The sequence below is a fragment of the Phaseolus vulgaris genome, chromosome 1 (genome assembly GCF_051622355.1).
Source record: "Phaseolus vulgaris cultivar YP4 chromosome 1, ASM5162235v1, whole genome shotgun sequence".
In the NCBI taxonomy this organism is placed as follows: Eukaryota; Viridiplantae; Streptophyta; class Magnoliopsida; order Fabales; family Fabaceae; genus Phaseolus; species Phaseolus vulgaris.
The window spans coordinates 46,022,051-46,049,951 of record NC_143498.1 but is presented as its reverse complement, the minus strand read 5'-3'; the positions used below and the strand labels follow the sequence as shown (position 1 = coordinate 46,049,951).

At 32.0% G+C, this 27,901-nt stretch overlaps 3 protein-coding genes and 1 long non-coding RNA gene across 5 annotated transcripts; 2 read left to right on the top strand and 2 right to left on the bottom strand.

The window, feature by feature from the left end:
* Nucleotides 1-5,500: 5,500 nt before the first annotated feature.
* LOC137814348 (protein RTF1 homolog) lies at nt 5,501-8,659 on the bottom strand. Its single transcript, XM_068617036.2, has 3 exons — nt 8,512-8,659; nt 5,825-7,827; nt 5,501-5,739 (listed from the first exon to the last, which is right to left on the bottom strand). The coding sequence occupies exon 2, from the start codon at nt 7,788-7,790 to the stop codon at nt 5,853-5,855; it is 1,938 nt and encodes a 645-aa protein (XP_068473137.1). The 5' UTR covers nt 7,791-7,827; nt 8,512-8,659; the 3' UTR covers nt 5,501-5,739; nt 5,825-5,852.
* A 3,350-nt stretch (nt 8,660-12,009) lies between these two features.
* HOT5 (GroES-like zinc-binding dehydrogenase family protein) lies at nt 12,010-15,006 on the top strand. Its single transcript, XM_068617035.2, has 9 exons — nt 12,010-12,219; nt 12,317-12,453; nt 12,557-12,603; nt 12,762-13,087; nt 13,456-13,538; nt 13,624-13,699; nt 14,153-14,310; nt 14,401-14,562; nt 14,669-15,006. The coding sequence occupies exons 1-9, from the start codon at nt 12,186-12,188 to the stop codon at nt 14,783-14,785; spliced, it is 1,140 nt and encodes a 379-aa protein (XP_068473136.1). The 5' UTR covers nt 12,010-12,185; the 3' UTR covers nt 14,786-15,006.
* Nucleotides 15,007-15,198: 192 nt separating this feature from the next.
* Nucleotides 15,199-15,603, top strand: LOC150029664 (uncharacterized). The gene is made up of 2 exons (XR_016521739.1): nt 15,199-15,365; nt 15,499-15,603. It is a non-coding gene; the product is annotated as an uncharacterized LOC150029664 (long non-coding RNA).
* Nucleotides 15,604-17,356: 1,753 nt separating this feature from the next.
* On the bottom strand, nt 17,357-27,298 carry LOC137814346 (DENN (AEX-3) domain-containing protein). Of its 2 annotated transcripts, XM_068617033.2 has the most exons (19): nt 27,145-27,298; nt 26,249-26,936; nt 25,457-25,657; nt 24,708-24,791; nt 23,955-24,014; nt 23,590-23,634; nt 22,802-23,001; nt 22,187-22,696; nt 21,903-21,996; nt 21,629-21,805; nt 21,464-21,553; nt 20,739-20,801; nt 20,509-20,583; nt 20,369-20,419; nt 19,406-19,483; nt 19,053-19,187; nt 18,771-18,878; nt 18,608-18,673; nt 17,357-17,870 (listed from the first exon to the last, which is right to left on the bottom strand). In XM_068617033.2, exons 2-19 carry the CDS (start codon nt 26,609-26,611, stop codon nt 17,796-17,798), a joined length of 2,475 nt encoding a protein of 824 aa, XP_068473134.1. In that variant the 5' UTR covers nt 26,612-26,936; nt 27,145-27,298; the 3' UTR covers nt 17,357-17,795. The 2 variants fall into 2 exon arrangements, with proteins under 2 accessions (XP_068473134.1, XP_090159966.1); XM_090303840.1 differs by having other exon boundaries at nt 26,249-27,270.
* Nucleotides 27,299-27,901: the final 603 nt, after the last annotated feature.

The following is a 27,901-nucleotide window of genomic DNA, read 5'->3' as shown; positions in this document are numbered from 1 at the left end:
TTGTAATTTCAAAAAGTTATTTTTACCTATCACATCATGCCACGTAAACCTACTCATTAATGCCGCTACACCTCGTGTCATATTTCTTTTCTGTCACATTATATTATTATTATTTATATTTATATAAGGTTTTTAGATTCTTTTTTTAGTTTTTAGAACTATAACAAAATATTTCTACCTTCTCATAAAATAATTAAATAAATGTTGTTCAATTTATTTAGACTACGCTAACACGTTTGACACGTGGCATGTGCAGTGTTACTATTAAAATTACTAATGTTATAATACGTTACCATTATTATAACCATAAATAGAGATTAAAACTAAGAACGAGTGATTACTTAGTCAAACATAATTAATTCACGTAATATATATAGTAATTAAGAGGGTTTTCTAATTACTTCACTGCCTCAAAGAAAAACAGTAACACTTTAATTCTCTAACTACTGAATTTGCTAATTTACTTTGTTTTATTTTAATTTTCTATGGAGATAATTCTACATGCATTAATATGGAAGGAACTTTTCAAATTAGTTCCTAATTTGAATTAGAAATACCTTTTTTGAAAAATATCTTCTTCAAAATTTAAAGTGGTATAATTACGCAAATTTATACGTTAAAGAACTACGTAATATCCTTTTCAGGATAAAGTAATTTGAAAATGACAAAAGGAAAAGTGTTCTGAATTTGTATGAGAATTTTGACTCAAATGATGAATGTGACAATTCAAATTAATGTTGGAAATATGTTACTGCTGGTTTTCTTTATTCTCTCCCTAAGTTGCTGAAAACATGTTTTTTTTTTTTCAAAATAAATTAATCACATTATTAAGATTGAATTTTTGAATGATTCTACAAATAAATTAGGCAAAATATCTAAAATAACTATTTCCTTGTTAAATTTATTAGAGATATTAAAATTTCAATTTTTATTATTATGTTTTTTTAGAAAAGGTAATTACCATTAAGTAAAACATACTTAACTTATCAAATCAAGTCAACAGTCAAATATAGATACTTTCTTTTAGTTTCTTTTTAAAGAAGTCATTAATTGTATACGAATATATATTACTGTTAAATAATATTTTGACAGCTATTAAACAATATGGTTATGTATTTAACAGATGGTCAATATAACCTTTTCAGAAAAAAATTAAGAATGAGTAATTAAGTTATTAAAGAAATTTGATTGTTATTTAATTAAAATAAGTGGGGCAATTTTACCCGTAATAACAATATTTTTAAAGTTTGATCATTCAAAGTTGATATAAAACTAATACAAATTATATGACTATTATATAATTATTCAAAGGTAATCTTACGCGTTAAAAATTGTTTATCTTCATTGAAATAATAAAAAAAATATGTGTAATACCAATAAAAGAGCCCCACACCTCCAGAATTTTTTAAGTAATTATATAAAATATCAGAGGTAGTATTTTATAAATCATATTTTTTAAAAATGATTTTCTATATGTGAAGATGTAAAAGGTTGGAAAATCAAAATGATTTAGAGATATTATTAAAATGTAATTTTTAAGTCTAATTCAACCTTACAAAATTTGTTATTATTGAGAGAGGTTTGCACTCCTATTTATATACTATCAAATGTTATTCTCTTTAATCGTTAGTCGATGTGTGATTCTAACATACTTCCTCACACTGAGACCTATCAACTCGTACGTGAGATCCATCTGATAATAGATAACCTAATAAGACCAACAAACTTTTATTAGAATATATCTAAATTGTTCTTATATCATATTAATAAGTGAATTTTTAAGTTTAACTTAATCTTACAATAACTGTTTTATAAAGTGAGGTTTGAACTTATTTATATACGATAAAATGTCTTTATCTCTAATTAATTTTAGTGGTTTTTTTTGTTTTAAAATCTAAAAATAACTTTTGAAAAAAACTTCAAATATAATCATATTAAATTTTTTTTTTATATTTTTTAGTGTATGTAAAAGAAGGGACTTTACTAGTAATTGTAAAAAAAAAAACAGTTAAAATTTTTTAAAATTTTGAAATTATTAATTTTTTATTCGTAGTGTTATTAATTTTTTGTTAATGGATTATGAGAATGTCAAATGATTATTTTGAATGTCATCCATTAATATTTGTTTTACTATGTGGATACCTAACATCTTTAGAAAAAAAAGTGTATGTATAAATAAATGAAAAATATTTATTTTAAAACTAAAACTAAAACTTATTTTAAAGGACTAAAAGAATTATACTATAATTTAGAGAGATACAATGACTTTTTTTTTAATAAAACTAAAACTAAAAGTTTTCTTATTTTTTTTATAAAGATTCATATTTAAATGTAAGTTTTTTCGAAAACAATAAAATTCTCTTCAAATATTTAATGAGAATGATACTATAGTAACCAAGTCATTTTGATTTGTTAACACCTACAAAATAATTTTTATTAAAAGATTTAAAAAATTAAACTATGTACCCTTCACTATATTTTTCTTCCTTTACATCAATTGTAATTGTAATACATAAGATTCAAACCTTTTGTACTCTATATTGTACACCAAAAACATACAATTTACACACTTTAAAACTTGAAAGGAAATAAAAAAAAGATTTCAAATACATCAAAGTTATGTTACATTAGATTCTTAAATCCTAAAAAAAATACATCATATAATCCCATTTACCTTTTCTTTTTCTTTCTTATGCAATTCGTTTTAAAGAAAAACCAGGCCTGTTCTGATCTGGTACAATAACTTTTATATTTTATAATATTTTTAAGGTTTTATTTCCTAATATTATTTTTCATACTTATAATAAAAAAATATTATATGAAATATTTTATAGTATTTATTTTGATAGTATATCTTAAACTTTAGTTTTTATGATATTTTTGTAGTATTTGTATTATATTTCATTCTTTTATTATTAAGAGATCATTATTTTTCTTCATTTAAATTTAATTTCTTAAATGTAATTTTTCAAGTATTATTCAGCAAAGTAGATATATTTTTATAATGTTTTGTACTTTTTTATTTTATTTTATACAATTATATTATTACTGAGGTTATATATATATATATTATGTAATATTTTATTTTTCAGTCAAAATAATTTTTTATTTTTATTAACAGTATACTTTTAATTTATTAGTATTGTCTATATTTGTTATCGATGTTATTTTTACCGCTAGTATACAATAAATATATTATAAACTTTTTAACTAAATATTAATGTTTGTAGATTGTTTAAATAATATTATAAAAAATATTTAAAATATCACATAATAACTATTCATAATATTTAAAGGAGAAAGCTAAAGTTAATTGTTTTTTCTTTCTTTACCTAAGAATAATCGTGGTTTTTTTTTATATTAAAAATACACTGTATCATGCAATAGATGCTAAAGTACAATTCTACACCAGATTTAATATTAGCATTCATTAGCAATTTACAGACTGTTATAAATTATAGCAAGCTAAATCGCGTTTTGAAAATAAAAAAATGTTTTATTTTATGGTTTAAGAAGTCAAATCGTGTTATTTTCAATTTTTTGATTACATATAAAGAAAATGAACTATGTATTTATTTGTACCACTATAACCATAAATGATTATATATGATAATTTATTTCAAAATTATATTAATACTACTTACTTGTTGTTAAATAACATACTATTTTTATATTGAAAATGCATATTGATTAAGTTAAATTCAAATAGAAATGAATAATGAAAAAAAGTAGTTACTCAGTGTTTAGATGCATTATTAACATTTAGATTAAAATTCATGTAAAGAACGTAAAAGCAATATTCTCATTGCTTCCACATATATTGCGAAACCGAACATGGGGGTTACTCGTTAAGAATAACATTCACAAACAATTTAATCTTTGAATTCAATAAGTATTATATTATAAATTCATGGCAATTGCTTCCTGAAACATATCACTGCACCCGATCTCACGGAAAAGACGAAACTGTCCTTAAAAATAAATTTCCAAAATATGTGTTCTGGATTTTTTTTCCGAAATAGAATTTTAATTTTTGTTTTTGAATTTTTATTTCCAGAACTCAATAATCACTTCCGGATTTATTTTTCCAGAATATATTATTTTCAATTCCAGATTTTTATTTCTGAAATTAAGGGCATTTTTGGAAATTAAAAAAATATGTTGGGTGCAGGTTAAAAATGATTGGGTGTAAGAAGCATTTGCTTAAATTCATGTACTGATTCGTACAAATTTCGGTCCAATCCAACCGTGATTTCCCAATCCTAGCTCAGAAACTATAGGGCAATTGCTTTCTACACTATATAACTGCACCCAATTCCAGTGAAAAAGACAAAAATGCCTTTAAAGAAATTGGGTACATATAAAAATACATTTTGGATCCCTTTTTCTGAAATATGTTTCTGGATTTTTTTTTTGGGAACAAATTTTTCACATTTGGATTTTCTTATCCATAATAGGCTTTTGATTTTTGTTTCCAGATTTTTATTTCTGGAACCCAAAAAGTTCTTGTGGATCTATTTTTTCATAATGTATTAATTTAATTTCAGATTTTCATTTCGAAAATAAAGGGTATTTTTGGAATTTTAAAATTGTGTTGGGTGTAGTTGAAAAATATTGGGTGTAGGAAGAATTTGCCAAACTATAGTTGACATTTTCTATAGGTGCAAGCTATTATACCCCATTTTACTATTTGCACCACCTTTCTATTTTTAAAATTCTTTTGGCAAAAAATATTTGATTGGAATTTTTTCGCAAGTAGATATACTCTAACACATTATAGAAACTAATTTCCGTACTGTATACACAAATTATGCAATAGAAATTAGTTTATGAAAGATGTGTGAAAATGAGAAAGATAAGGAGTATTTTGAAAATATAAAAAAAAGTAAGGAGTGTTAATAATGAGTAAAAAAACAGGTGAAATGTGAGTAGCATGGGTTTCAAATTATCACATGATGTGCAGCAATTACTAAGTTTTGGTGCCAATAAGAGAAGCTTGGTCAGAAAGTTGGATACAATTCACAATTCAAATTTATCCTTAACTTAAATTTAATTATACTTTCTAACGTGTAATAGAGTGAGAGAAAAATTGAGCATTTGTAAAACAAGCACTAAGCCATATGATTTATATTGGATTCTTCATATCACTTTGAAATACCAATTAAGATGATTTTACATTATTGGTTCAACATTGTAAAACTGATATTATATTAAAAATCGACCAGGAGCATAAATAACTATAGATAACCTAAGATTCTAGGTTTATTAAAAAATATTATATCTTGATTCATATTACATCAAAATCAATTTTATCAACAGTAGTGCAAAATGACACAAACTCTACTATTTGATTTCCTGTACGATTAAGTAGTGCGCTTTAGTGAATTGCATACAATTTGAACTAAAAATTCCAATATTTCGAAATAATAATCGACGTGTTGTTGTAAACTTTAATGTTACCAACAATGATAAATGTCTAATGATCACATTCACAACATAGTAAAGGGGCAACACATATTTAGATGATAATAATATCTTTTATGAAAAAACAAATAAACATCAAAGCCAATGAGCACCTTCGATATCATCCTTACGACAATGCATATCAAGTGTATTTAAAAAAGTAAAGAAGATTTAAACAAACAACATACTTTTAACAATTCTTTGTCCCGGCACCCGACTATCCAACAATTTTCTTTTTTAAGAGAAGGTAAAAGAAAATGAAAACTCCATGATCACCTGAAAAGTTGATATATATAGTTATTAACGGCCAAAACAGTACTATAGATAATGCAAACCAACTTCATCGTGTAAAAGTGTATACCTGATGAAAGTTGCTACTTCAACAGAATTCAGAAAAGCCCTATTCTTCTCTTGTAATCACTAACTGTTAATGTCCGCGCATCCCTCTTACCTTTTTCCTCCGGGACTTGAAATCCAACAGTTGCTTCTATTCTCTGTTTTCTTGCCATAAACCCTGCCTGAATTCCTTGGCCTTCACCAAAGTTTTGGAGTATGGATAATGATATTGGCAGCTCAAAATCGTGCAGCACATTTGACACTGTCCCTTGATCCACCGGAGCACTTGTATCAACTAACTTCCCAGCACCGGCAGCAGCTTTCAATGCTGCAGCCGTAGCCGCCATGCCAGCCACCCCTGTCACAGCTGTTGTCGTCTGATAGCTGCCTTCATCGGCCACCATATCAATGGAACTATTATTTTCAGCTGCAACCTCTTCAGCTGGTTTTGCGGCATAGTAATTTCTTGATCGAGTCCATCTCCTTGAAAATGGATCATAACCCGCCTCCCCTGCTTTCAAATCTGTATTTCTTGGCTTCAATTCAGAAGCATTTTTGAAGTTCTCAAACCTGTTCTTTTTATTCATCTCAGAAAGCTTCAAAGCTCTGACATCCTTCTCCTTAGAGTGCTGAGATTCCTCCAATTCTTGCAACCTTGTCATGATCTTGTTCACTTCAGTATTATTTTGCTTACTGTGTGCTATTTCTAATTGCGTTCTTAACCGATCCTTCTCAGCTGCAATATTTAGTGGTCTTATTTTGGCAGTTTTTTTCTCTTGTAACATCTGCTTCACCGTAGCAGCTGAGTAAACAAACAAGTTGATATTTTGTATAGCTTGTTTTTTTTCTTCCACTTCTTGCTTTGTTGGCCTCCGACCGCCTCTTCGCTCTACTTCCTTATTCCACTGGATGAACTCCTCCTCAAGGGGAAGAGAGTCGCTAACCATAGTCATTTGCCACCTCGCAGCAGAAGTTTCATTTCCCCAGACAAGATTTAAGTACTTGTGTGTGATTTTATTTTCTAATTTATACTCCCGATCACAGTCTGTGGCATCAACATTTTTTACCATGCAGAGCCTGTAGATAGGTCCTGCCTTTGATCTACCAATACCAACTCTTACAAAGCAACCAGCAATTAATTCCTCAAAAAAGGGCTCCATAAACCATTTTGTTAGTTTCGATCTGCAAACGGTGATTTCTTTTATATCCTCAAATAAAAGTCCTTCAGATCCTAAAATTATCCGGTCATCATCACTGTCAATGATCATTTCATCATCACTCAACCCTGCATCATAACTCAGGGACCTGTTTTCACTTTCACTATCACTTGAGCTTGTGAGACTTGTTGAAGAGAAAGGTTTGTGCTTTGGTGAAACATGTTCAGGCCCTGAACTTTTAGATGCCTCACTTACTTTGCGGTTTGCTTCTGAATCTTGCTGCTTTAATCTTTTCGCACGCAATTCATTTAAAGCACCATCCTTGGCAGCTGACCTGTCAACTGATCTGACTGATGACCGCACACGAGATGGTGGAAGAGGTGAACTATGTGTCCCAGGTATAGTTGTCTTTCCCTTCTCCCGCTTTGACGATATCTTCCCCAATAAATCTTTATCATACTTCTTGGTAGCCCTATCAGATAATATCATCTCTCTCTGAAGTTCAGTCATCTCAGAAAGCTTACGCCTGTCATCTTCATTCTTATAAAGATCATCACCAAAATCATAGTCATCGCTGCTATCACCCTTGTGATCAGATCGGCCACCAACATCGTCATCCCCTTCTTCCTGACTTCCCTTGCCATCATCTCTTTCCTTTGGATCAAATCTCTTCTTTAGGATAACACGTGAGCCAGGGTGATTTGGACCTGGATACTCATGTTCATCATCCGAACTGAAGACACTCTCACCATCACCATGTCCTCTTCTTGATGTTGGACGAGAGTGTCGGGTTCTACCTGCTGCCTCCAAGAGCAAATTTTCTAAATCCGCCATAACTCCGTTTCACTTCAGCCTTGAATCCAAATATATCCTGCTCACATAACACAACAAATACACAATCAACAATCCAATCCATACAACAAAAGTTGATGAAAGCATCAACCTTAACACAAAAACATCTAATGTATACAGATTTAAAGTGTTCATGCACATCATCTCCAAATCGAAATTTGAAACCATAAAGTTGGCAAGCAAATAACCATTCACCAAGGTTCTAAAACAACCAGTCCAAAACATAATGATTTTTGGGATGTTTAGGACCACAGAGCAACACATTTATCCTCAATTTCCCACAATCAAGCTTTTAAACTGCGGCCGGCCGCATTGGTGATTACAGTTTCACCAAAATTCCTGACACAGCAGAAAATTAAAGATAAACAAAGTTGATGCAACCAGAGTTACATTGCATTGCCGTCATGGTGACCTAATTAACATCGTAACTAGAATCGACCACTTTACGAAACCTTATACGCTGTGTGAGGTATCTACACTGAGTCAGTAACTATCATTCAGTGAACAACTCAGCATGCAACCTCTAATCATCTGGAAATAAAACATTGAAATTCAACAACGAAAGTCAAAGAACACTGGAGAACAGGGTCATCCGTAGTAATGATTCGAACAAAGAATAAAAAGAAAAAAGCGAAGCAATGTGACAAAATTATTGTTCATAAAACCAGGGATTGAATTGGGAGAGGGATAAGAGAGAACTTACAGTGAAAGAAAAGGAAAATTGCAGAGTATGTTTGGATGATACGGCGTCGTGAGAGAGAAAGTGGAGAATGAAGTGTATTGAGAGAGCTGCAACCCTAAACCAAAACCAAACGCAGCACCACAGACAGTATTGAAGAAGCTAGTAACTCAGTCTTTCACTTGTGCTCCCGCCTTTTATATCTTCCGGCTTTCGGCTTTCAACGTTTCACTTCTTTTCATTTTCGTGCATTCTATATTTTTCACAATTCACAATTTAAGATTATCATCATGATGATGTTTTAATAGATTTTTTTACAAAATTTAATTCTTAAATTTAACACTTAAAATTATTTCTTATTTAACAAATTATTATTAAATATAGTTCATATTCGGCTTAAATAATTAACTATAATTATTAATTATTAATATTGATACAAATATTAGAATTTGGAAAATATATTACTGATAACCATAGTAATTTAATTGAAAAGATATAAACAAATGTCTAATTGAGCTTTTACGGAACTAAAATTACACTCTCCCAAAATTATATCATAGGTGAATTTTTAATATTATATTTTAGATATATTTACAAATTACAAACTTTTAATTGGTAGCATGAGAGAGAGACACAATTTACTTTAGTAATTTTACATAAAGAGATTTTTGCCTTCAAATATTTTAAAATAAACTATTATTTATTCTCTTTTATTAATGTTTAGAGATATAATAATATAAATAAAAATTTAATTATTTAAAAATAAGTAGTTTTATTAAACGGTAAATCCTCTCTCATATAAACTTTTCATCATTTTAATATGTTCATATTTTGAGAGAGGTGCTGATAATTATCATGACAAATAAGTTAAAGTGTTTATAATTTTACTTCATATTTATATTAAAGTAAAAGAACACAAACAAAATAACACTTTTTTTTCAATTTATCGATATATTGCTTGATTTTACTTTTACAAGATAGACCTATTGATATCAAAGCAAATTTTATACAATTTGATTTCACTATCATTTAATTTAATTAGATTTTAAGTAATTTTATTTTGTTGGAGATCAGTCTAATTTATATTAATTTAAAGTGGGTCTGATCTCGATCTGAGGTGAATTGATTTAACTTTGTCTAAGGTGACTCCAACTTCATTCTTTTAAGGTGGATTCGACTCTACTCTGTCCAATATTGGTTTGACTTGACACAATCCAACGTAGACAAAGTCTTCTTGACTTAACATGGACACAACTCTACTCGGAATGACATGAGTTCAACTCTACTTAACACGATGTGGAGTTGACTTTAGTTGGCCTGGTGTGAGCCCAACATGATTGGTATGACTCGACCCAAGATTTGACTGACTTGGATTGATGTTGGTCTAACTCGGCCTAACCCAGGTTCGACTCGACTCGGCCTAATGTGGATCTAACTTGACTCAAGTCGAGGTGTACTCAACTCGATTTGGCCTGACTCGATTGAGTTGGAAGTGGGGTCGAATTGACTCAATTCGAGGTGCACCCAACTCAACTCAATCAGAGATAAGTATGAAATGACTTGACTTGAGGTGGGTTAGACTTACTCAACTTGACATGGACCCAATGTGGGTCTAACTCAACTCGATCCAATGTGAGTTTGACTATACTTGACTTGACATAAACCCAACTCAACTTGGCTAAATATGGGCCCAATTTGACTGAGCTTGATGTGGGTCCGACTTGACTCAACTAATGTGGGCTTGACTTGACTCAACTTAACGTGCGCATGACTTGCCTTGGCTCGACATGAGTCCGACTTGACTTGATTCGATGTGAGCCCTACTCAACTCAACCTAAGGTGCGCTTGACTTGACTCGACTTGACATTGGTCAGACTCAACTTGGCCTGATGTGGGACCGACTCAACCTTATGTAATGTGGGCTCGATTGAATTCAACACGAATAGAAACATCAACCTTAACTTAACTTGAATCCAACTAGAGTTGGGACCAACTCAATCGGCCTATTTTACTTAAGCCTGACCCAACCCTGTCCATCTTAACCTGATATCAACTTGGACATACTGATCTCTTCCCAACTCGATTTAACCTAATCATGACTCAACTCGGCTAATATAAATCTAGCCTAAATTAGCTCGACATGAGCCATCTTAGCCTAATTCGATTTATCCAAAAACTAAACTCGACTTCACGTGAACTTAATTCAACCTAACTTATCCTAACTTGTATCTAATTTGACTCAACACGACTTAGATGAGACCTAACTCACCCAGACTCAACCTGACTTAGGGTCCATATTGAGCAACTTAAGACAATGTAGGTTTGTGTACGTTCAACAATTTTTAATTTTTTTTTTCATTTTCTTACTTTTAAAAATATCCATGGATTTAACCTAACTAGTAAGGCTTTTGTTGCTATTTAAATTTTTTTTTTAGTCCTTTGACTCTTTTTTTTAATCCTGAGGGATCAAATGCTATGGACTAAAATCTATTCCTAACCAAAGAATTAGAACTTTTCCAAAAGTACACTAAGAAATTGTAAAATGCCGAAGAAAGAGACAATAAAGAGTTTATTGGAATTACCTTTATTAGGTCGCAATAAAATGTATTCCCTCTTTTTTCTTTTTTCCAAGTACGATATATTAGAATTTTATTTATTTAAATCTATTTTTAATTATCATACATTTTTTATATTTTATTTAGACGTATAGATATATTTTCTCTGATCTAGAAAAAAAAGGGTAAACTAAAAATATTATTAATATTTTATTAAAATAAAAAGTTATTTTATTTCCCAATTTGAAACAGAATTTTATCATTATCATTATTAAATACATAAAGTGATGTTTCTTTTACTACTATTATTGGTACTAATCAAAATACACGTTGCCTTGCATTTTTGTAAATTTAAAGTTGTGTTAAATTATTAAGTTTAATTTAATATACTTTCTCCTTTTTTTAAGTACACTTCAATGTTTATTTTTCGAAAAAACAATGAAATGAATTTTATTAATTTCAATAAAATATTTATAAATTGATTTTTTTATTTTATTTCTATATTACAATATATATATATATATATATATATTAATATATAAATTAATTAAAAATTAAGTAATAGTCAAGTGAATAAATGAAAAAAATATTAACTTAAAATTTGAAGATAATAGTTAAATAAAAATATTTTTTGCCTAGAAAGAAATGGATGAAATGTTTTATAATACTTAATAATTTCCTTTTTATTCTAATATTATTTTACATGAACTAGCAAATATAACAAACAATATAGTAAATAATTATATAATTTTTTTATTTTAGTTATAAAGCCGAAAATGCATGTGTAAAATATTTTAAAATTATTACAAGGACTAAGTATACAATAAAAAACAAATAAAAATATGTTATTGAAATTGAAAAAAAAGACAAAAATGAAAAAAGAAACTTTCTCTTAGAATCAAGACAAAGAAAAACAAATATTAATTTTTTGTTAGTTTGTATTGACATGTATAATTTTCAAAAGATGTTTGAAGTTTTATAACTCAATGAATGTGAATTTGAGAGTAATTGAGAGATTATTAGTTTTTGTAATTTAATATGAGCATGTTAAGAGTGTGAATGTCTTGGTCTATAAATAAGTAGAAGGTAGAGTTTTGAGATAAACAGGTATTGGTTTGTGTGGGTCTCATCTCATTCCTTTCAATGGCAACTCAAGGTCAAGTCATCACCTGCAAAGGTACCCAATCTCTTCTTCATTCTTCTTTCTTTCAGATCTAATTAACATTAAACAAATCCCAATAATCTAACTGTGATGTGACGTCGTTTTGATGTAGCTGCGGTGGCCTGGGAACCCAATAAGCCCTTGACAATTGAAGACGTCCAGGTGGCTCCGCCTCAGGCCGGCGAGGTTCGAGTTCAAATCCTCTACACCGCTCTCTGTCACACCGATGCTTACACTTGGGGCGGCAAGGTTTCTATTTTCTTCTCTTTCTATTTGTTAACTGTTTCCGAATCCATTAATTTGTGTTTCCCTTGTTTGGATTTGCATTGTGAGAAAATTGTTAATGTTGCAGGATCCTGAAGGCCTCTTCCCCTGTATTCTCGGTCATGAAGCTGCTGGGTATGTATGCATGTATAGTATATGAATGCGAATGTGAATTTGAATGTTAAAAGGTTCATTTTTAAGATACGATTGCTGCTGCATGTGCTATTTGATGTGAGCATATGCATTTACTGGCATGGATCGGGGTTTTAGGGGTTTGTTCATTTTTGTTGCAGGATCGTGGAGAGTGTTGGAGAAGGTGTTACTGATGTTAAGCCTGGGGATCATGTCATTCCCTGTTACCAGGCTGAGTGTGGGGAGTGCAAGACTTGCAAATCAGGGAAGACCAACCTTTGCGCCAAGGTTCGCTCTGCCACTGGAGTTGGGGTCATGCTCAATGATGGCAAGAGTCGGTTCTCGATTAATGGAAAGCCCATTTATCATTTCATGGGAACTTCCACTTTTAGTCAATACACTGTTGTCCATGATGTTAGTGTAGCTAAGATTGACCCCATAGCTCCTCTGGACAAAGTTTGTCTTCTCGGATGTGGTGTTTCAACTGGTAAATATTCTCATTTACAAAAACTATATTGAGATTTTTCAAGTTGTATGGTATGGGTCTTGTGATTCATGAAATGTGTTTGGAGTTGGACAATAATGTTACATGCTTACATTTGCCTATGGAGATGTATATTATTGCTGCCTTTGCCTTACCAATGTATATCATATTAGACTGTTTCTGATCACAGTTACAAATTCCCGCTCTTGTGTTGATAGTCTAAAAATGAACATGCTTTGTGAAAAATGAAAATGTTTTCCTTCTTTCATTCTTTCTTTCTTAATGCTATGAAATGTGCGGTCTTGTGTCCTTCCGTACCTAGTTCAGTTATTATTATTAAATTGTGATATCTATCTTTCCCCTCTTTTTAGGCCTTGGAGCTGTGTGGAACACTGCAAAGGTTGAGCCAGGGACAATTGTTGCTATTTTTGGCCTTGGGACTGTTGGGCTTGCTGTAAGTTTATGAAGTTACAATTGTAGGTGTTTATGTTTTTTCCCTTTTGGGTTTGACATTTTGATTTGTAATTTGTACTTCACAGGTTGCAGAGGGTGCAAAAACTGCTGGTGCATCCCGGATTATTGGCATAGATATTGACAGCAAGAAGTTTGATACTGGTACGAAATGAACTGGGTTTTCCTAAACCAACCAGAATGTCTTTAATATTGTGAAGTGATTCGTTGCCATGTTTCTCATTTTTTGGTGTTGTAGAACTAATTTCTCTAGGTATTGAGTATCATCCTTTTAAAGAATTATACTAGTGGAAGAATGATACTGTTTTAATGGGATCTTAATATGTATGTTCTTGTGGTATATATTTGTATTTATTTCATTTCTTGCTCCATCGTTTTTGTTGTGCCTTAAATGCTGTGACCTATGTATAATATAGGTCCATGCGTTGTGTCTTACTTACTACATGAGCTATTTTCTGTTTGTGGTTTTTTGAGTTTTGGTTTTATAGTGCTGGTGTAGCATTAGTACACCACAGAAGACATTCTTCACTACAATAATAATAATAATTACCTTTTCATTTATTGATTTGTCTTCTTTTGTTTTTTTTTTCCTTGCAGCGAAGAACTTTGGAGTCACCGAGTTCATAAATCCAAATGAACTTGATAAACCAATTCAGCAGGTCATAATTGATCGTACAGATGGTGGAGTTGATTATAGCTTTGAGTGTATTGGAAATGTTTCTGTGATGAGAGCTGCTTTGGAATGCTGCCACAAGGTGAATATGCTTCTGCTGTCACATTGACTCCATTTTCAAATATTACACTGTGATGGTTGTACACATGAAATATTCTTTGAAAATTCCCAGGGCTGGGGGACATCAGTTATCGTTGGTGTTGCAGCATCAGGTCAGGAAATATCAACCCGACCTTTCCAGTTGGTGAGTGGACGTGTCTGGAAAGGAACTGCTTTCGGTGGCTTCAAGAGCAGGTCACAGGTTCCTTGGCTCGTAGACAAGTACCTGAAGAAGGTAAAAATGTTTTTCAGAGTGTTTTGTTCATTAATTCAATATTTTTGTAAAGCATGGATAGTTTCGAGGCTACATTGTGTCCTTGTCTGCTCTACTTGTTTTGCAGGAAATCAAGGTTGATGAATACATTACCCATACTTTGACTCTCTCTGAGATCAACAAGGCTTTTGATCTTTTGCATGACGGGGGATGCCTTCGTTGTGTGCTTTCAACTCAAGAATGAGGTGATATATGTCAGCCGGGCTAGTTTCGTGAGGAATGGATGTGTTGGGTTGCATTTCTTTGTCGTTGTGCTTGTAGTTTAAACTTCAAATAAATCTGGAGTGGCTATAGCTTTTGAGTAAGATCATGTTAGTCAAATTTGTGGCGAGAAGGGCTTTACAGCGAATACTTGACAATCCTTTTTGAGTTATGGCTATGGTATTATCCTATTTTACCTGTCAAGAATAATCTCTCTTTTACCTCTCCATCCTCTGGGTGGCAGACACCAAAGTGTTTTACTTCTGCTATATTATTGTGAGGCGTCAAGAAGTTAAAATTTTCAACAAATCTGTCATGTTACCTTGTTTCAAGTAATATACTTCATTTCGAAAACTACTAAAAGTTTTTATCTTTCACTAATAATTTATTTCGTAGGCACTTATGTCGAACCTGAACGTTAGAATCGGAAAATCCTTTTAAGAATTTGAACAAAGTTGGACACGTCTAGCCAGTCTGGAACAAATGCTCAAGAGACCAACTAAACATTTACACACGAAATAAATGAATAAAAAGAAGTCAAAATTAATGTTTCTGCACAAAAGGTAACTTGTAGTAACTACAATTTAATGATAACCATTGTAATTATTATTATTATTTGTGTATTAACTTTAAAAAAGTATAACAAATACATATATGTGGCTAGAAACTGATATTTTTAATCATGTTTGCTTGCAGATAATTATCAAAGGGGATAAGATGCTTTAACTTTCTATTCTGCAGAAGGATTTTTTAGGTACCTGTCTCAAATAAAGTTGTTTTTGAAAATGACAATGCTAATCAAATAACATTCCGCCAATCAAATAGAAAGAAGAAACAGAGAGAAGTGAGACAGGATGAAAATCTCCATTTTTTCCTATTTATTTGAAAAGATAAATAAGCAGAAAGTTATTTGGACGACATGTTTATTACATCTGATTTTTATGTTACTTTATAAAAAAATAAATAATTTCCCTTGCAACATCCAAATAATTATATGTAAAACATAATATGGTAAATGGTTTAATTTTTTTTTCAAACATTTTTTTTTCAATTTCTCTTCTTACTTTTATTCAAACAATACACTTTTTTTCAGATTAGATGTGGCTAAGTGTCGCTGATTGTGTAGTACATTGACATCCACTTGGATAAATAAAGTGGAAAACTTTATTTTTCTTTTCTCGACAGAGTAAAACTGTGGATTTAATTATTGATTCTTTGGCTGGGGCATGGGTTGATCAAACCAATTGTAGTACCTTTGTGCTTATATAATAATTCGTTTAAATCTTTTCAATTTATTTTCGTTAAATACTGTTTTCAAGGTTTAAATACCTTTGAGATTTTTATTTGATAGTTTTGTATGACTTTTTTTCATAGACATCTATCAAGAAAAACACTTCCAATGATGGTTGCTGTATTTCACGTTGTAACGTTCGTAGGATGAATTTTGACGTGGACATTTACTTCTGATGCCCCTTCTAACGTGTAAGAAAGCTTTGCATTTGTTTTTAAATTTTTGTTCAGAACATGTTTTTTCATTTTAACTTTATACAAAAAAACCTCTGCAGTAATATCTGTACACACCAAAGCAGAGTACACAAACCAATAAAAAGAACAATGGGGACAAAATGAAAAACAAGAAGTTGGCCTTGTACATTGAAATGTCCTGAGCAATTTACAGTTTTTTGGCTGTTAGAATTTATGGCTTTGGAATCTACAGAAAACTGTGATCAAATGAATTAATCTTTCTATTCTTAATCATTCTTAACACCTTTAGTAAAGTTAAGGAGATATAACATGGAAAAAAAGTGATAGTTAGTGAGTTTGAATTCTGCTCTAAGAAAATAAGTATCTTTTTTAGAATATATATAATAAAATTAAGGAACATTTAGAAAAAGCTAGATGGAAGAACTTATGCAGAGTGTTTTTTTTTTTATGTTAGACCCCTTTAAATATGGTCTTGAACATAGTCTCGAAATTGCTTTATTTATCATTTAACTTGTTTTTAATGATTGATTGCAGCCTAACTATTACTTTTAATCTAAAAATATTTTATCACTACCACTTAATGTATCAATTAACCATGTTTGTAAAATGTGTCATACCTTTTTAATCTTTCTACAGTGAACTTTAACAAAGTTGCAGCTTTCTTTCTCAATCACCTACATACCATGATATTACTTCTTAATTCGAGCACATCGAAACCAACAAATGCAACTCAATCACCCACATCTGCCACAAATTTCCCATATCCATTCATCTCCCAGCAATAACAGCCTATTACCAAACTTCCAAACATTAAAATTGACAACTCTTGTGTGTAGTTTTCTCCCACAACATATATAATTATGATAAACTTTGTTTAACTAGAGGAAAGGATGATATTGATTATAATAGTCCTTGAAACTAAAAACACTATTAAATAGGTCTTTGAATATGTATTTCATCTGTTATATCAGTTCAAAATTCGAACAAATGTAACTTCAATGATGATATTATCATATCTTTAAATACCAAAATGATACCAACTAGTTCACTTTAAAGGTTTGGACCAAATAATAAAAAAATTCATTAACTTATTTAGAATTTTCTTGATTTTAATATGACATTACATTACACTTTTAGGAGCCAAAACTGTCCTTTACTCAATAAGAAAATTATGACATATATGCTACAGGGAGAGTGGACATAGTACTCACAGTTACTCAATTACAAAACATGAACTGCTGAACCCAAGAACACACCCCTCAATAAAAAATAGGGACAGATTCTTTCCCCTGGGTTAGCACAATGATTTAGTACATGACATTTGTAGTCTATTACTATGAACATTATACAAAATTTTTTGACCCACATAACTTTCTGTGTCTTTCCAAACCTGGACTGAACTGGAGGTGTTCCCCCTATGAAATCCAGAGCTATATCTTCAACAGTGCCATCAAACATGTCTAATACATGTATAACACCATTTGGTCTAAAAATAGTGTGGCACGGGACTATGATTCGCCACTCTCAAAGCTTGACAAACGAGTGTCGGATAAAACAGTGAAGAGCTGTGTATCTACAAAAAGCTGCATAGCCAAGGATTCAAGATCAATAGGTTTGAAACAGTAATTAGTGAAGAGATTGGCCTCCTATAGATAATTTTTTCCATAAACGTCTGTAAGAGAAGAAAATATGAGAATAAAATGAATTGAGATTCTTTCATTAATTAAAATTAACTTGTGCCTTTCAGTCACTGAACAAGTTAAATCAGAGAACTTTTATTAACGTTATGTGCACAAATTGATTTTGACTAATGAGAAATTAAATTAATTTACCTTCCTATTTTTTCTCTCCTGAAAAGTTTATTCAAACAACAGTCACTCCAGGATCTATGTTGCTTCATAAAATAAATGAAAATAAATAAAACAAAATCCCACTAGGCCTATTCATGAAGTAATATTTAATGTTCCACCCTACCTCAGTGATGTTAATTCCAACTATTTTTCTGTAGCTTAAGCCAAATGTAATATATAAAACAATCAAATTTTGGGTTTTTGAAAAAAAGTGGAGCAATTTTTTCCCCTTGTTACTAGAATGGGATAGCTTTTTAACTTTGGGGAGGTACCTAAAGTCATGCTAGAAGTAGTGGGCCACTTTTTGGCACAACTTTCCAAACTTAAAAAAAAGTGAACCCATTTTGATAATAAGGGGCAAAATTATTCCAGTTTCGTCAAAAACCCTCAAATTTTGTTCTAAACTAGGATGACACCAATCAAATTTTCAAATGCCTACGTTTTTTGTTGAAATGATAGGATGCTGCTACCTTAATGAATGGTTGATCCCTAGCAGGAAAGGAATCAATGAAGCTATCTTTAAGAAGTAAAGAAACCTGAAAAAGTAATCCAGGATGAGCTAGGGCAGATAACTCATTCTTAGTATTGCAAGAACTTCCAGAAATAAGTATCACATTAACTTAGTTATCTTACCCTATCGTTATTTGATTGTACACTAGTTATCGTGTGGGATTTCAGATCCGAACAAAGAGACTCCAAATAGTGCCACATTATATTCAAAAACTGAGTTGAAGCTTCGGCCTGTAAACAAGTCAAAATTAGCAGATGCTAATAATGGTTAGAGCATCAGCTAGAAGCTGAAAAACTGCTGCTTTGTGAAGCATGAATTCTTTATACATAAAAAATACTAAAATTTATTTTTCCAAAATAACGTGTGTGTGGAGAGAGATCTTTTAGTATGGGAACTAAGAAAACCTGGACTTCGTTGCACCTATGTACAGGATGCTTTCTAGCAATTGATCGTTCATTTGAAAGTCTAGCATGAATTGGACTCAACCGAGAGAGAAGCTCTTTATGCTGTGGAAGTTTTGGTAATGGACACATTGCAACCTACAAAAGAAATATTAAATGGGAGAGAAACACGAGAAAAATTCTGCTTGGAATAGCAAAAATAGCCAAATAATTGTCACACACACATAAATACAAGCCCAAAATTTGGAAATAGTCAAGAAACATGACGACTGTAAATTAAGAGTAACAAGTTTCCAACAGACTCCCACATTTCTTGCGGAATATCATGTGAGTATCTTTAAAATGTCATTACAAACCTGGTCCTTCAGTATATTAACAAGAACAAGATTAGTAGTTCTCATATTCAAGTCAACTGGTTTATGTTGTATGCCAACCTGCATGAATAATAGATAATTGGATGAACAATTGAGATGAACCATTCTTTAAAATTCAAATGCTTATAAAGAAAAAGATAAATAAATTCTCATTAGATTGATAACCATGTTGGAATATAAATTTGATTTTGAAGTTACTTGTAATCCATGTATGAACATTTAGAAAAAGAACAAAAATTCTAATCTGTTTGTTCTCTTTACCATCCTATTTTTGGTCTCATTTTTTTCTTTTAAGTTTCAGAAAAGATATGGAAAATGGAAAAAGAGGAAGCCTAGTTTTAACATGAAATAAAACTGTATATCAGAATAGGGTATCATTCTCATACAATGAAAGAACAGTAGCATTTTAAATGAACATGCTAATCCTCAATGAAACACACAGGCTTTATCGATCCAAAATGAAATTGGAAGTATAGTACATACCCTAAAAGGCAACAAAGATATTGATATTAAAAAAAATAAAATAAAGGTTTTTGCCATACATTAAAATTGGTTTCTGTGCAAGTTAAAATTAATTTTAACTTATGCATAAACTGTATATCAGAATAGGGTATCATTCTCATACAATGAAAGAACAGTAGCATTTTAAATGAACATGCTAATCCTCAATGAAACACACAGGCTTTATCGATCCAAAATGAAATTGGAAGTATAGTACATACCCTAAAAGGCAACAAAGATATTGATATTAAAAAAAATAAAATAAAGGTTTTTGCCATACATTAAAATTGGTTTCTGTGCAAGTTAAAATTAATTTTAACTTATGCATAAACTAATTTCTTCTTCTATAATGCTAAGCAACAATGAATGCTAAAGTACTAGTCAACTAAACAAATATAATATGAAACAACATATTTTATAAACATTCAAGAAAATGATACTCACAATATATGGAACTGGGGCATCAAGAAAATCAATCATTTTCCCAGGTAAAACCTGAAAAGCAAGGCTAATATATTGTTAGATCTTTGTGACAATCTCACATGGAAATCTGAAACCAGGGCTTGTTGAATCCACAGACTTACTGGGAGCAATAAACTCTGCCACTGAAAAGGACGAATCATGGGAATAAGAGAAAGCACTGTGGCAGATAGAACACCCTACATTGTGTCAAAAAATGCCAAAATCAAAGGCAGGTTACAATTCCACTCTACATCAATCCAAATTAATCAGCAGCAGCAACTAGGTTCTAACCGTACAATACTGTAAGGAAAGTCAATGACCATCAATTAGTATGTTGGTTTTAAAGACTTACCAGATTTGGGCACACTATTACCACCTGTTTTTCCAACAACACTCCTGTAATCAATGTCATCACCTGCCAGTAACATTGTGGATAAAAAATAATTTCTTTTAGTCAATGAAGGAATTAGCGAGATATTAGCATCCAATTTAGTAAATAAATGGAATGAGTCAAAATCTTCAATAGGTATTGGAGAGGCAGTGCACTCCAGATGATGCAATTAAGGCATAATAAATCATTCTTTGACAAGCTAAATTGTAGTGACATTATAGAATCACAAAGACTCTGCTTATTTATGTAAATAAAAACATAGGAAAATGAAGATGTTAGGGGGGATACATGTGATATATTCTTCTAACCTTATGTTTTTAATCTTTTCTCACGAAATATTTAAGCTCATTTTGGTTAAAGGATATAAAATAGTAGCTGGGTTGGGTTTGGTTAAACTAAAGTACACTCCTAAACTATAATAGTTAATAAATAATGTTATCTAGATTAAGAACTAGAATAATTAAACTGAAAAACAGAGCAACTGGAACAGGAAACATGATTGAGGACAAAAATCAAACTGAAAATATTTTGCTGCATATAAAAAATTAAATTACACGAAAAAGTACAGTTTAAAAAGATTTTATGCATACAATACAAGTAATGGATTCTTAGAATAGTTTCTGTAGAGAACTTCTGAGTTAGACAGACATTAGCATTGTTGTATGTCAACTGGAATATGTGCTTACACTATCAAGGGACAGAACTCGACATGTAGTCGCCATTGTCCATACTGATAATGATAGGGCTTCCTCAGCCGCTGCCAGCTTCATATTGTCCTTTTACCAAGTATATGTGTAAGGAGTATACATACTTTTGGATAAGTATTGTGTTAAAAATCACTTAAGAATTACCTGAGCTGGTTCAGAACAGTTTGGACAATCATCGAAGCCAAGAGCAGCAACTGAGTGTCGTATGTATTGAATAGCTTGTAGATGTTCGAGAGGGTGGAAGACAAAATCACTTCCTCGAGGTGGAATAGGTTGAGCATGGTATCTACACACTATTTGTAGCAAATCATTCTTATTCTCCTATCAAATGCATTCACAAAAAAATATGTAAATTGGCAATCAAATATGACTTCAGTTTAATCAATGAAAAACAAATGGAAAACCATTTTACACTGACCATGGCCCATTCCATTAACAATTCATCCCCATAATCTCTTTCGGTGTTTGAGAAAAAATCGTCCTCATCTTCTGATGTCATGCTTCTAACTGGACTGCCAATGAAAACAATATGGATTGAAATTGAATTGGAAGTAGACAATAAATGTCAAAAATAGACACACAAACACACCATAAGTTATGCACCATGATTGCTAGAAATGTAACACTGGAAATACAAGGGAAACAATGATAGTCCACCCAAAAGTAAAACTGAAATAAATATTATAATTATAAATTTATTACCTGAAAAGTGATTCAAAACTTCCAAGACGCTCCAAACCACGATTTCGAGGAGACAAAGGTGTTCCAGCTTTCGGAGAAACATGGTCATTTTCACAATTTCCATGCATTCTTTGTATAGAAGCAAGAGTTTCTGGTGCCTTAAACGCACAATTATCAAGAACTTGAAGATTCTTCTTGTCCTCCTTATCTATATCCCTGACATGAACAAAATCTGAAGCATCACTACTAGTCCCACTTACAGGAGATTGACAGCGACAATCCCGTAATTTAGGTGATAACTGTTGGCTTTCATCATCTGATATAATCCCAGCAGCTGCAGCAGTAATAACAGTTGCACCATCAAGAGGAATTGCAGAATCCATCCATTCACTAGATGACTCCATCTCTGGAGAGTTTGCAGCCTTGGACCTTATTTGATAATCTTGTTTGGGCGATGATGGACCGCTGCCAGTGAGAGTCACCTCATTTATAAACTGTGTTATCCGATTCAGGCGCTCCTGTGCAATGAGACTGCATCCAAGTAAGGCGTAATAAATTCTACAGGGTCTAGGAAAAATGAACATATTTGCCCGGAAAAGTATGTTAGTATATGCCAATAAGCCACATAATCCTAACCTGTTTAACATCTCAAAGTGTAACTCAAAGAAGGGAACTCTAGTCAGAAGACAATAGCAGCGGGGTGCAGAAACCAGAAAACGGCTGAGTGCCCCAGAGGAATGAGAAAAAGGCGATGATATGCCTAAGATACCAGGGGGGCTTTGAACAATTTCGGGCACATGTAAGCAAACTCCATAAAGTGTTGTATTGTCTGCTGCCTGATCAATAGATCAAGGTACACAAAACGTGCTTTCAGAAATCATTACAGTAAGAAATAAATGAGAAGCAAATAAATAAAATTAAACCAAACACACACACACACATTGAATGTCCCTATCTTCATAATTATATCGTACTGTAGCGTAAGGTATGCAGTATGTTTATGTATAATCCAGGCTTTAAGCTCTATTTGTTTGTTCATAAGGGACCAGGCTACAAATTAAAAGTTTATTTTTGGTTATACTGTTCTCACTTGCATCTTGCGCTATAACATTAGGATGCCCTTTAACAACAAATGTTTTGAACTGTCGAGTTGAGATAATTGATAGACACATCTGAAGTTTTTTTCTAAAGAAGGAAATACTGAGTAGCTAAGAAAAAATATATACTGTAAGATATTTTACCCCCTCCCCTTGTGTCTCACTCAACAATTCTCAAAAAAGAAATTGAAAATAATAATATGCTGAAACTGTACATACACAGAATCTTGCATAATCTCATCTAGCACAAGTTAGCCAGGGTACAGGTAAGTCAAATAAGAGTTCAATAGAACAATCATTAACCATAGATATCAATACAAAAATTACCTTTACTGTAAAGACAAATGAAAGATCATCTTTTCCTAAATGTTCCTGTAGAGAATAAAAGCAAAAGGAAAATTATATTATCTTTGGTTGCAGAGGTGATAAGGGCTCAGTGGAAGGTTAATAATACAATGAAAATTGGATTGAGACCATGCTTCTTTGCAACAAAATGGAAAGATAATGAAATGTAGACCTTCCCGATATTACTCTACACATGCATGTCAAATATACCAAGTATTAAGTTATGCTTAGAATGAATTATATTATCTAACACACTAGATGATATATTAATTTAACTAGCTTGTCAAGAAAGGAAAAACATGTTTTTTCAAGAAAAAAGAACTACAAGATTGATGTGGCATTCGTACCTGTCCATAGACAAGTTCATTTAGTTCACTAAGAGATGGAGTCCTCTCCAACAACCTTGCCTGTAAATCAACACTTCACAAATGAAACAGTTTTGCCGAAAAGCAGATTTTATTACTTAACTAGACCTATTGTTTATAAAAAACTGTTACTTTTATCCTCGTAACAAAGTGTCAAATTCTACCAATAATAAAGGGTGGAAAAATTATAATTTGTAATTAAGAAATCCAAAAAATTAAAGGCAAGAATATCAGTTAATCTGAATAAGCTAAAATGTATAGTAAGATTTCTCGAGATTCCATAAACTTGCAACTTTATTGCACATACTGTTTCTTAGTTTCTGTCTCCTGCTAACCTCACTTTTCAACGTTTAACTCGTTGGTTAATGTTGATTGTGAAGGCAACTGCATCTAAAAAATTCTTGTCTCTTGTCATATTATCATAACATTGGATAAGCAACTACTGTTTAAGTTGCTCTTACTGTGTCAGCTGCCAGAGTGATAAAAACTATGTTCATATATTCTGCAATGTAATGATAAAGAAGATAACAGAAATTTCTTACTCTAAGATAAATCAAAATATTTATTCATTGAGAAAAAAATCAAATAATTTACACATCAAGGAAAGGGAAAGAGCAACATGCAATGATGGTAGAACCAATTCTATGGCTCCAAATGCAAACAATTGGTAAGGTAGCAGTTAAAATGAAAAAAGAATTTGATAACTCTGAGTACGTAATATAGCATCAAACAGACCTTAACACCTTCAGGAAAGCAAAAGGGAGCTAAATCCTTCATACGCATTGCTAGCTTCTTTGCAGGAGGATATTTGAACAGTAACTGCATGTTTGCAAAAAGGTATCAGAGCTACAACGAAAGCATAGGTCCATAACAATAGACTCAATTGCAAATATAAATCAGGATGAATCGGCAGAAGCTTGCTTGTTGGGAAGTTTTATGATCAATTATTTGTATGGTAGCAACACATTGTAGACTCAAGCAATTCTCATTCACTGTCAAAATACAGATATAATATTGACATCTTTCATAAATGTTGTGAAGTTCCTTTTATATTCCTAGGAGATCTAGACACCAGATATTCCCAAGGTGTATTAGCCTATAACATTCAAGAATTTAACTTTTAAAATTTATCAAAGGAGAAAAACAGAGAAATTGCGATTGAAATATTCTGTTTCTTATAAGCAGAGACTGGACAGCCAATTATCTCTTTTATTTTATGTTTCCTTAAATTTTCTCTGTTTTGGAAGATAACTTATCCTCCCTTACTTTTTACTTTCTTTCTTTTTCCCTCTGATAAAACTTCCTTTTCAATCAAATGTACTTGTTAAAAGGGATCTCATGATAAATAATACTCGTAGGTTTTTTTATCAAGCTTAATGCCATTGAGTGACCCATGTAGTTGATCCCATCTAGGAGGATAAAAAGCTAATATTGTTAATGCTGTATCAAATAATGTATTAAAAAAATACTGATGTCTACCAAACCTGAGGTTCCAAAGTTGGTTCTGGTAGTTTTTGTTGCTCAGGCTTTCTGCAATCTCGAAATTCAGGTTTCCCCTTCTCCTTTTCCCACTTCTTCTTTCTTGCAAACGAGTGCTCCACGGCTTCCAAATTAGAATCTGGATGCAGCCCCACAATCATAAAATGTTCAAAGAGCGATGTCGGCTCCTTATTATGTACACAGTCCTACAGTAATATTCACATTGACTTACTTCAACAAAATGATAAGCTTACATTTCTGATAAATATGTGCATGGTACACAAAAGTCACCTCCTAAAAGTTAGTGCAATAATGTATCATTGTTAATGTTCCGAGTCTACATGAAGAGCCTTCAAAATAACTTTTAGAGTAGTATACCGATTACTCAAATACCAGTATAGGCATGAGTAATTATACATATATAAGAAATATCAAAAACCTCAACACTAATGCTCTAAGTTCCTTCCGAGACTAAGATACAGAAACAACTGCTACCAACGATACATTATTGCATGCAGAAAAATTAAAATTTTGAAAACTGACTAGAGAATTAAAAGAATTGTTAAACTTCATAGATGACAAAGAAGTGATCTAAATATAGTAAATTTTGTTGATAAAACAATAAAGAACAAGTAATTGAAGGAGGAAAATGATTTCTACTGAGGCAAATGTAGTACTGTACTGTATACGATGTAGAGCATAAGTATATTAAATTCCATACCATTTACAGATGAGTCAAGCAAGGATTACTTTGAAAAATAAATATAGCACATGAAGGGATTCTAAAAAATGAATACCAGACTTTTAGGATGAAGCCGATACCACTGCCGTTTCTGGTTTGCCATGACCTCAGGGTTGAAATTGGTCAGGGAATCTTCTTCACGGGATTTGCCACCCCAGCGCCATGCCCTGTGCACGTGAGATCTTAATTTCTGTAAGCTATTAGTACGCTGAACTCCTCTACTAACAAGCTCACTTTGACAACGTCTATGCCCACCAAGCCCCGTTTGTGGCATGCTTGACCCACCACTAGAATACATATTCTGAAATGCTTCCCCAGCAACTCTGAATGCGCCCCCCGAAAAATGCTGCAGGACCCGCATTGGTGATGAAGGCCTCTCCTCCTGAGGTTCAGCCTCTCCTTTTGAGTCCATCTTCATATCCACCTACCTCATGATCTCAATTTTCAGTTCACCAATCAATTGCACCCTCCACTCCATTGCTCTACCTCCACCCTTTTGAATCATTCCACCGAATTTGACGATTCTACCACATATTCATTCCGATGTGAAGATCCCAGATGGAAATTATCACCAAAACTACTCCAGGGATCCTCCTTTCTCCAAAAAAAAACGTCTTTTTACGCATTTAATGATCAAAGATCATATAATTCTTCTGGGCAGGTAGATTCCACCTTTTTTTCCTTTTCAAAATCTCAAAGTTTCAAAGTTTTCCACCCGAATAATAATGGGCACCAACCTGGTTCTAAGCCAAAGAACAATATTCTCATTAATGAGCGAATTAACAATATTCTCATTAATGGCAAGAGAATGCGGAGAAGGAAAGAGGGAAATCAGAAGGAATAACCCTCCAAGGCATATATTAGTTGTAACGGAAACAAGAGTGAGTAAATGCAGGGAAATTCAAAAGATTGCAGATTGTTTTGGTGTGGCAAAGACAGATGATGATGTACCTGTGTTTTCGTGGCTCCTGAGGCTCGGTGTCCTTGTCCTTGACGGAACAAAGCGAGAGAGAGGGGAGAGAGAGAAGAGTTGCCAAATATAGAAATGGAAGAGAAAGGAAGGAGATGGTTAAGTGAGTGGAGGATGAACCTTTGTTTGGAGTTTGAACAAACAAAAAAGAGAGAATGGAAACTAAAACACTACTATTCGTGTCATGTCATAAAAACACATAACACAACAACATAGGAGAATATATTTACAAACATGGTCCTCAACTTGCATTGACGATGCATGATCGGACACTGTTCCATTTGATTCCAAGCACGCAAGCCAACTTTAATTAATTCATCGGACCAAGTTTTGTGGCCACTGCATGTGCTTCAAATATAAGTTTTTTTTACCTTCCAATGCAACAAAAGATAAAAATAACAATTAAGTATATTTTTTATTACTGGTTTTATATAGTATATTTTTTAATTGTATCTTCCGGAGATAAAAAGAATTATTAATTTTTTAAGATCTTTTTATTTATTTATTTATTTTGTAATGGATTACATTAGCCTATTGAATCCAATCCAACTTGAAATTAGCTTAAAATTTTCAACTCAATGTAACAAGTGTACTCATCCCAACCTATTTTTTAAGGTTCTTTTTTTCCTACACCCCGATGGTTTATTCACACACCTCCATAAAATGTTGGAAAAGTCTAAATTGATAATAATTAAGAAGAATTGCATAATTTGAAAATATATTACAAATTACATAATT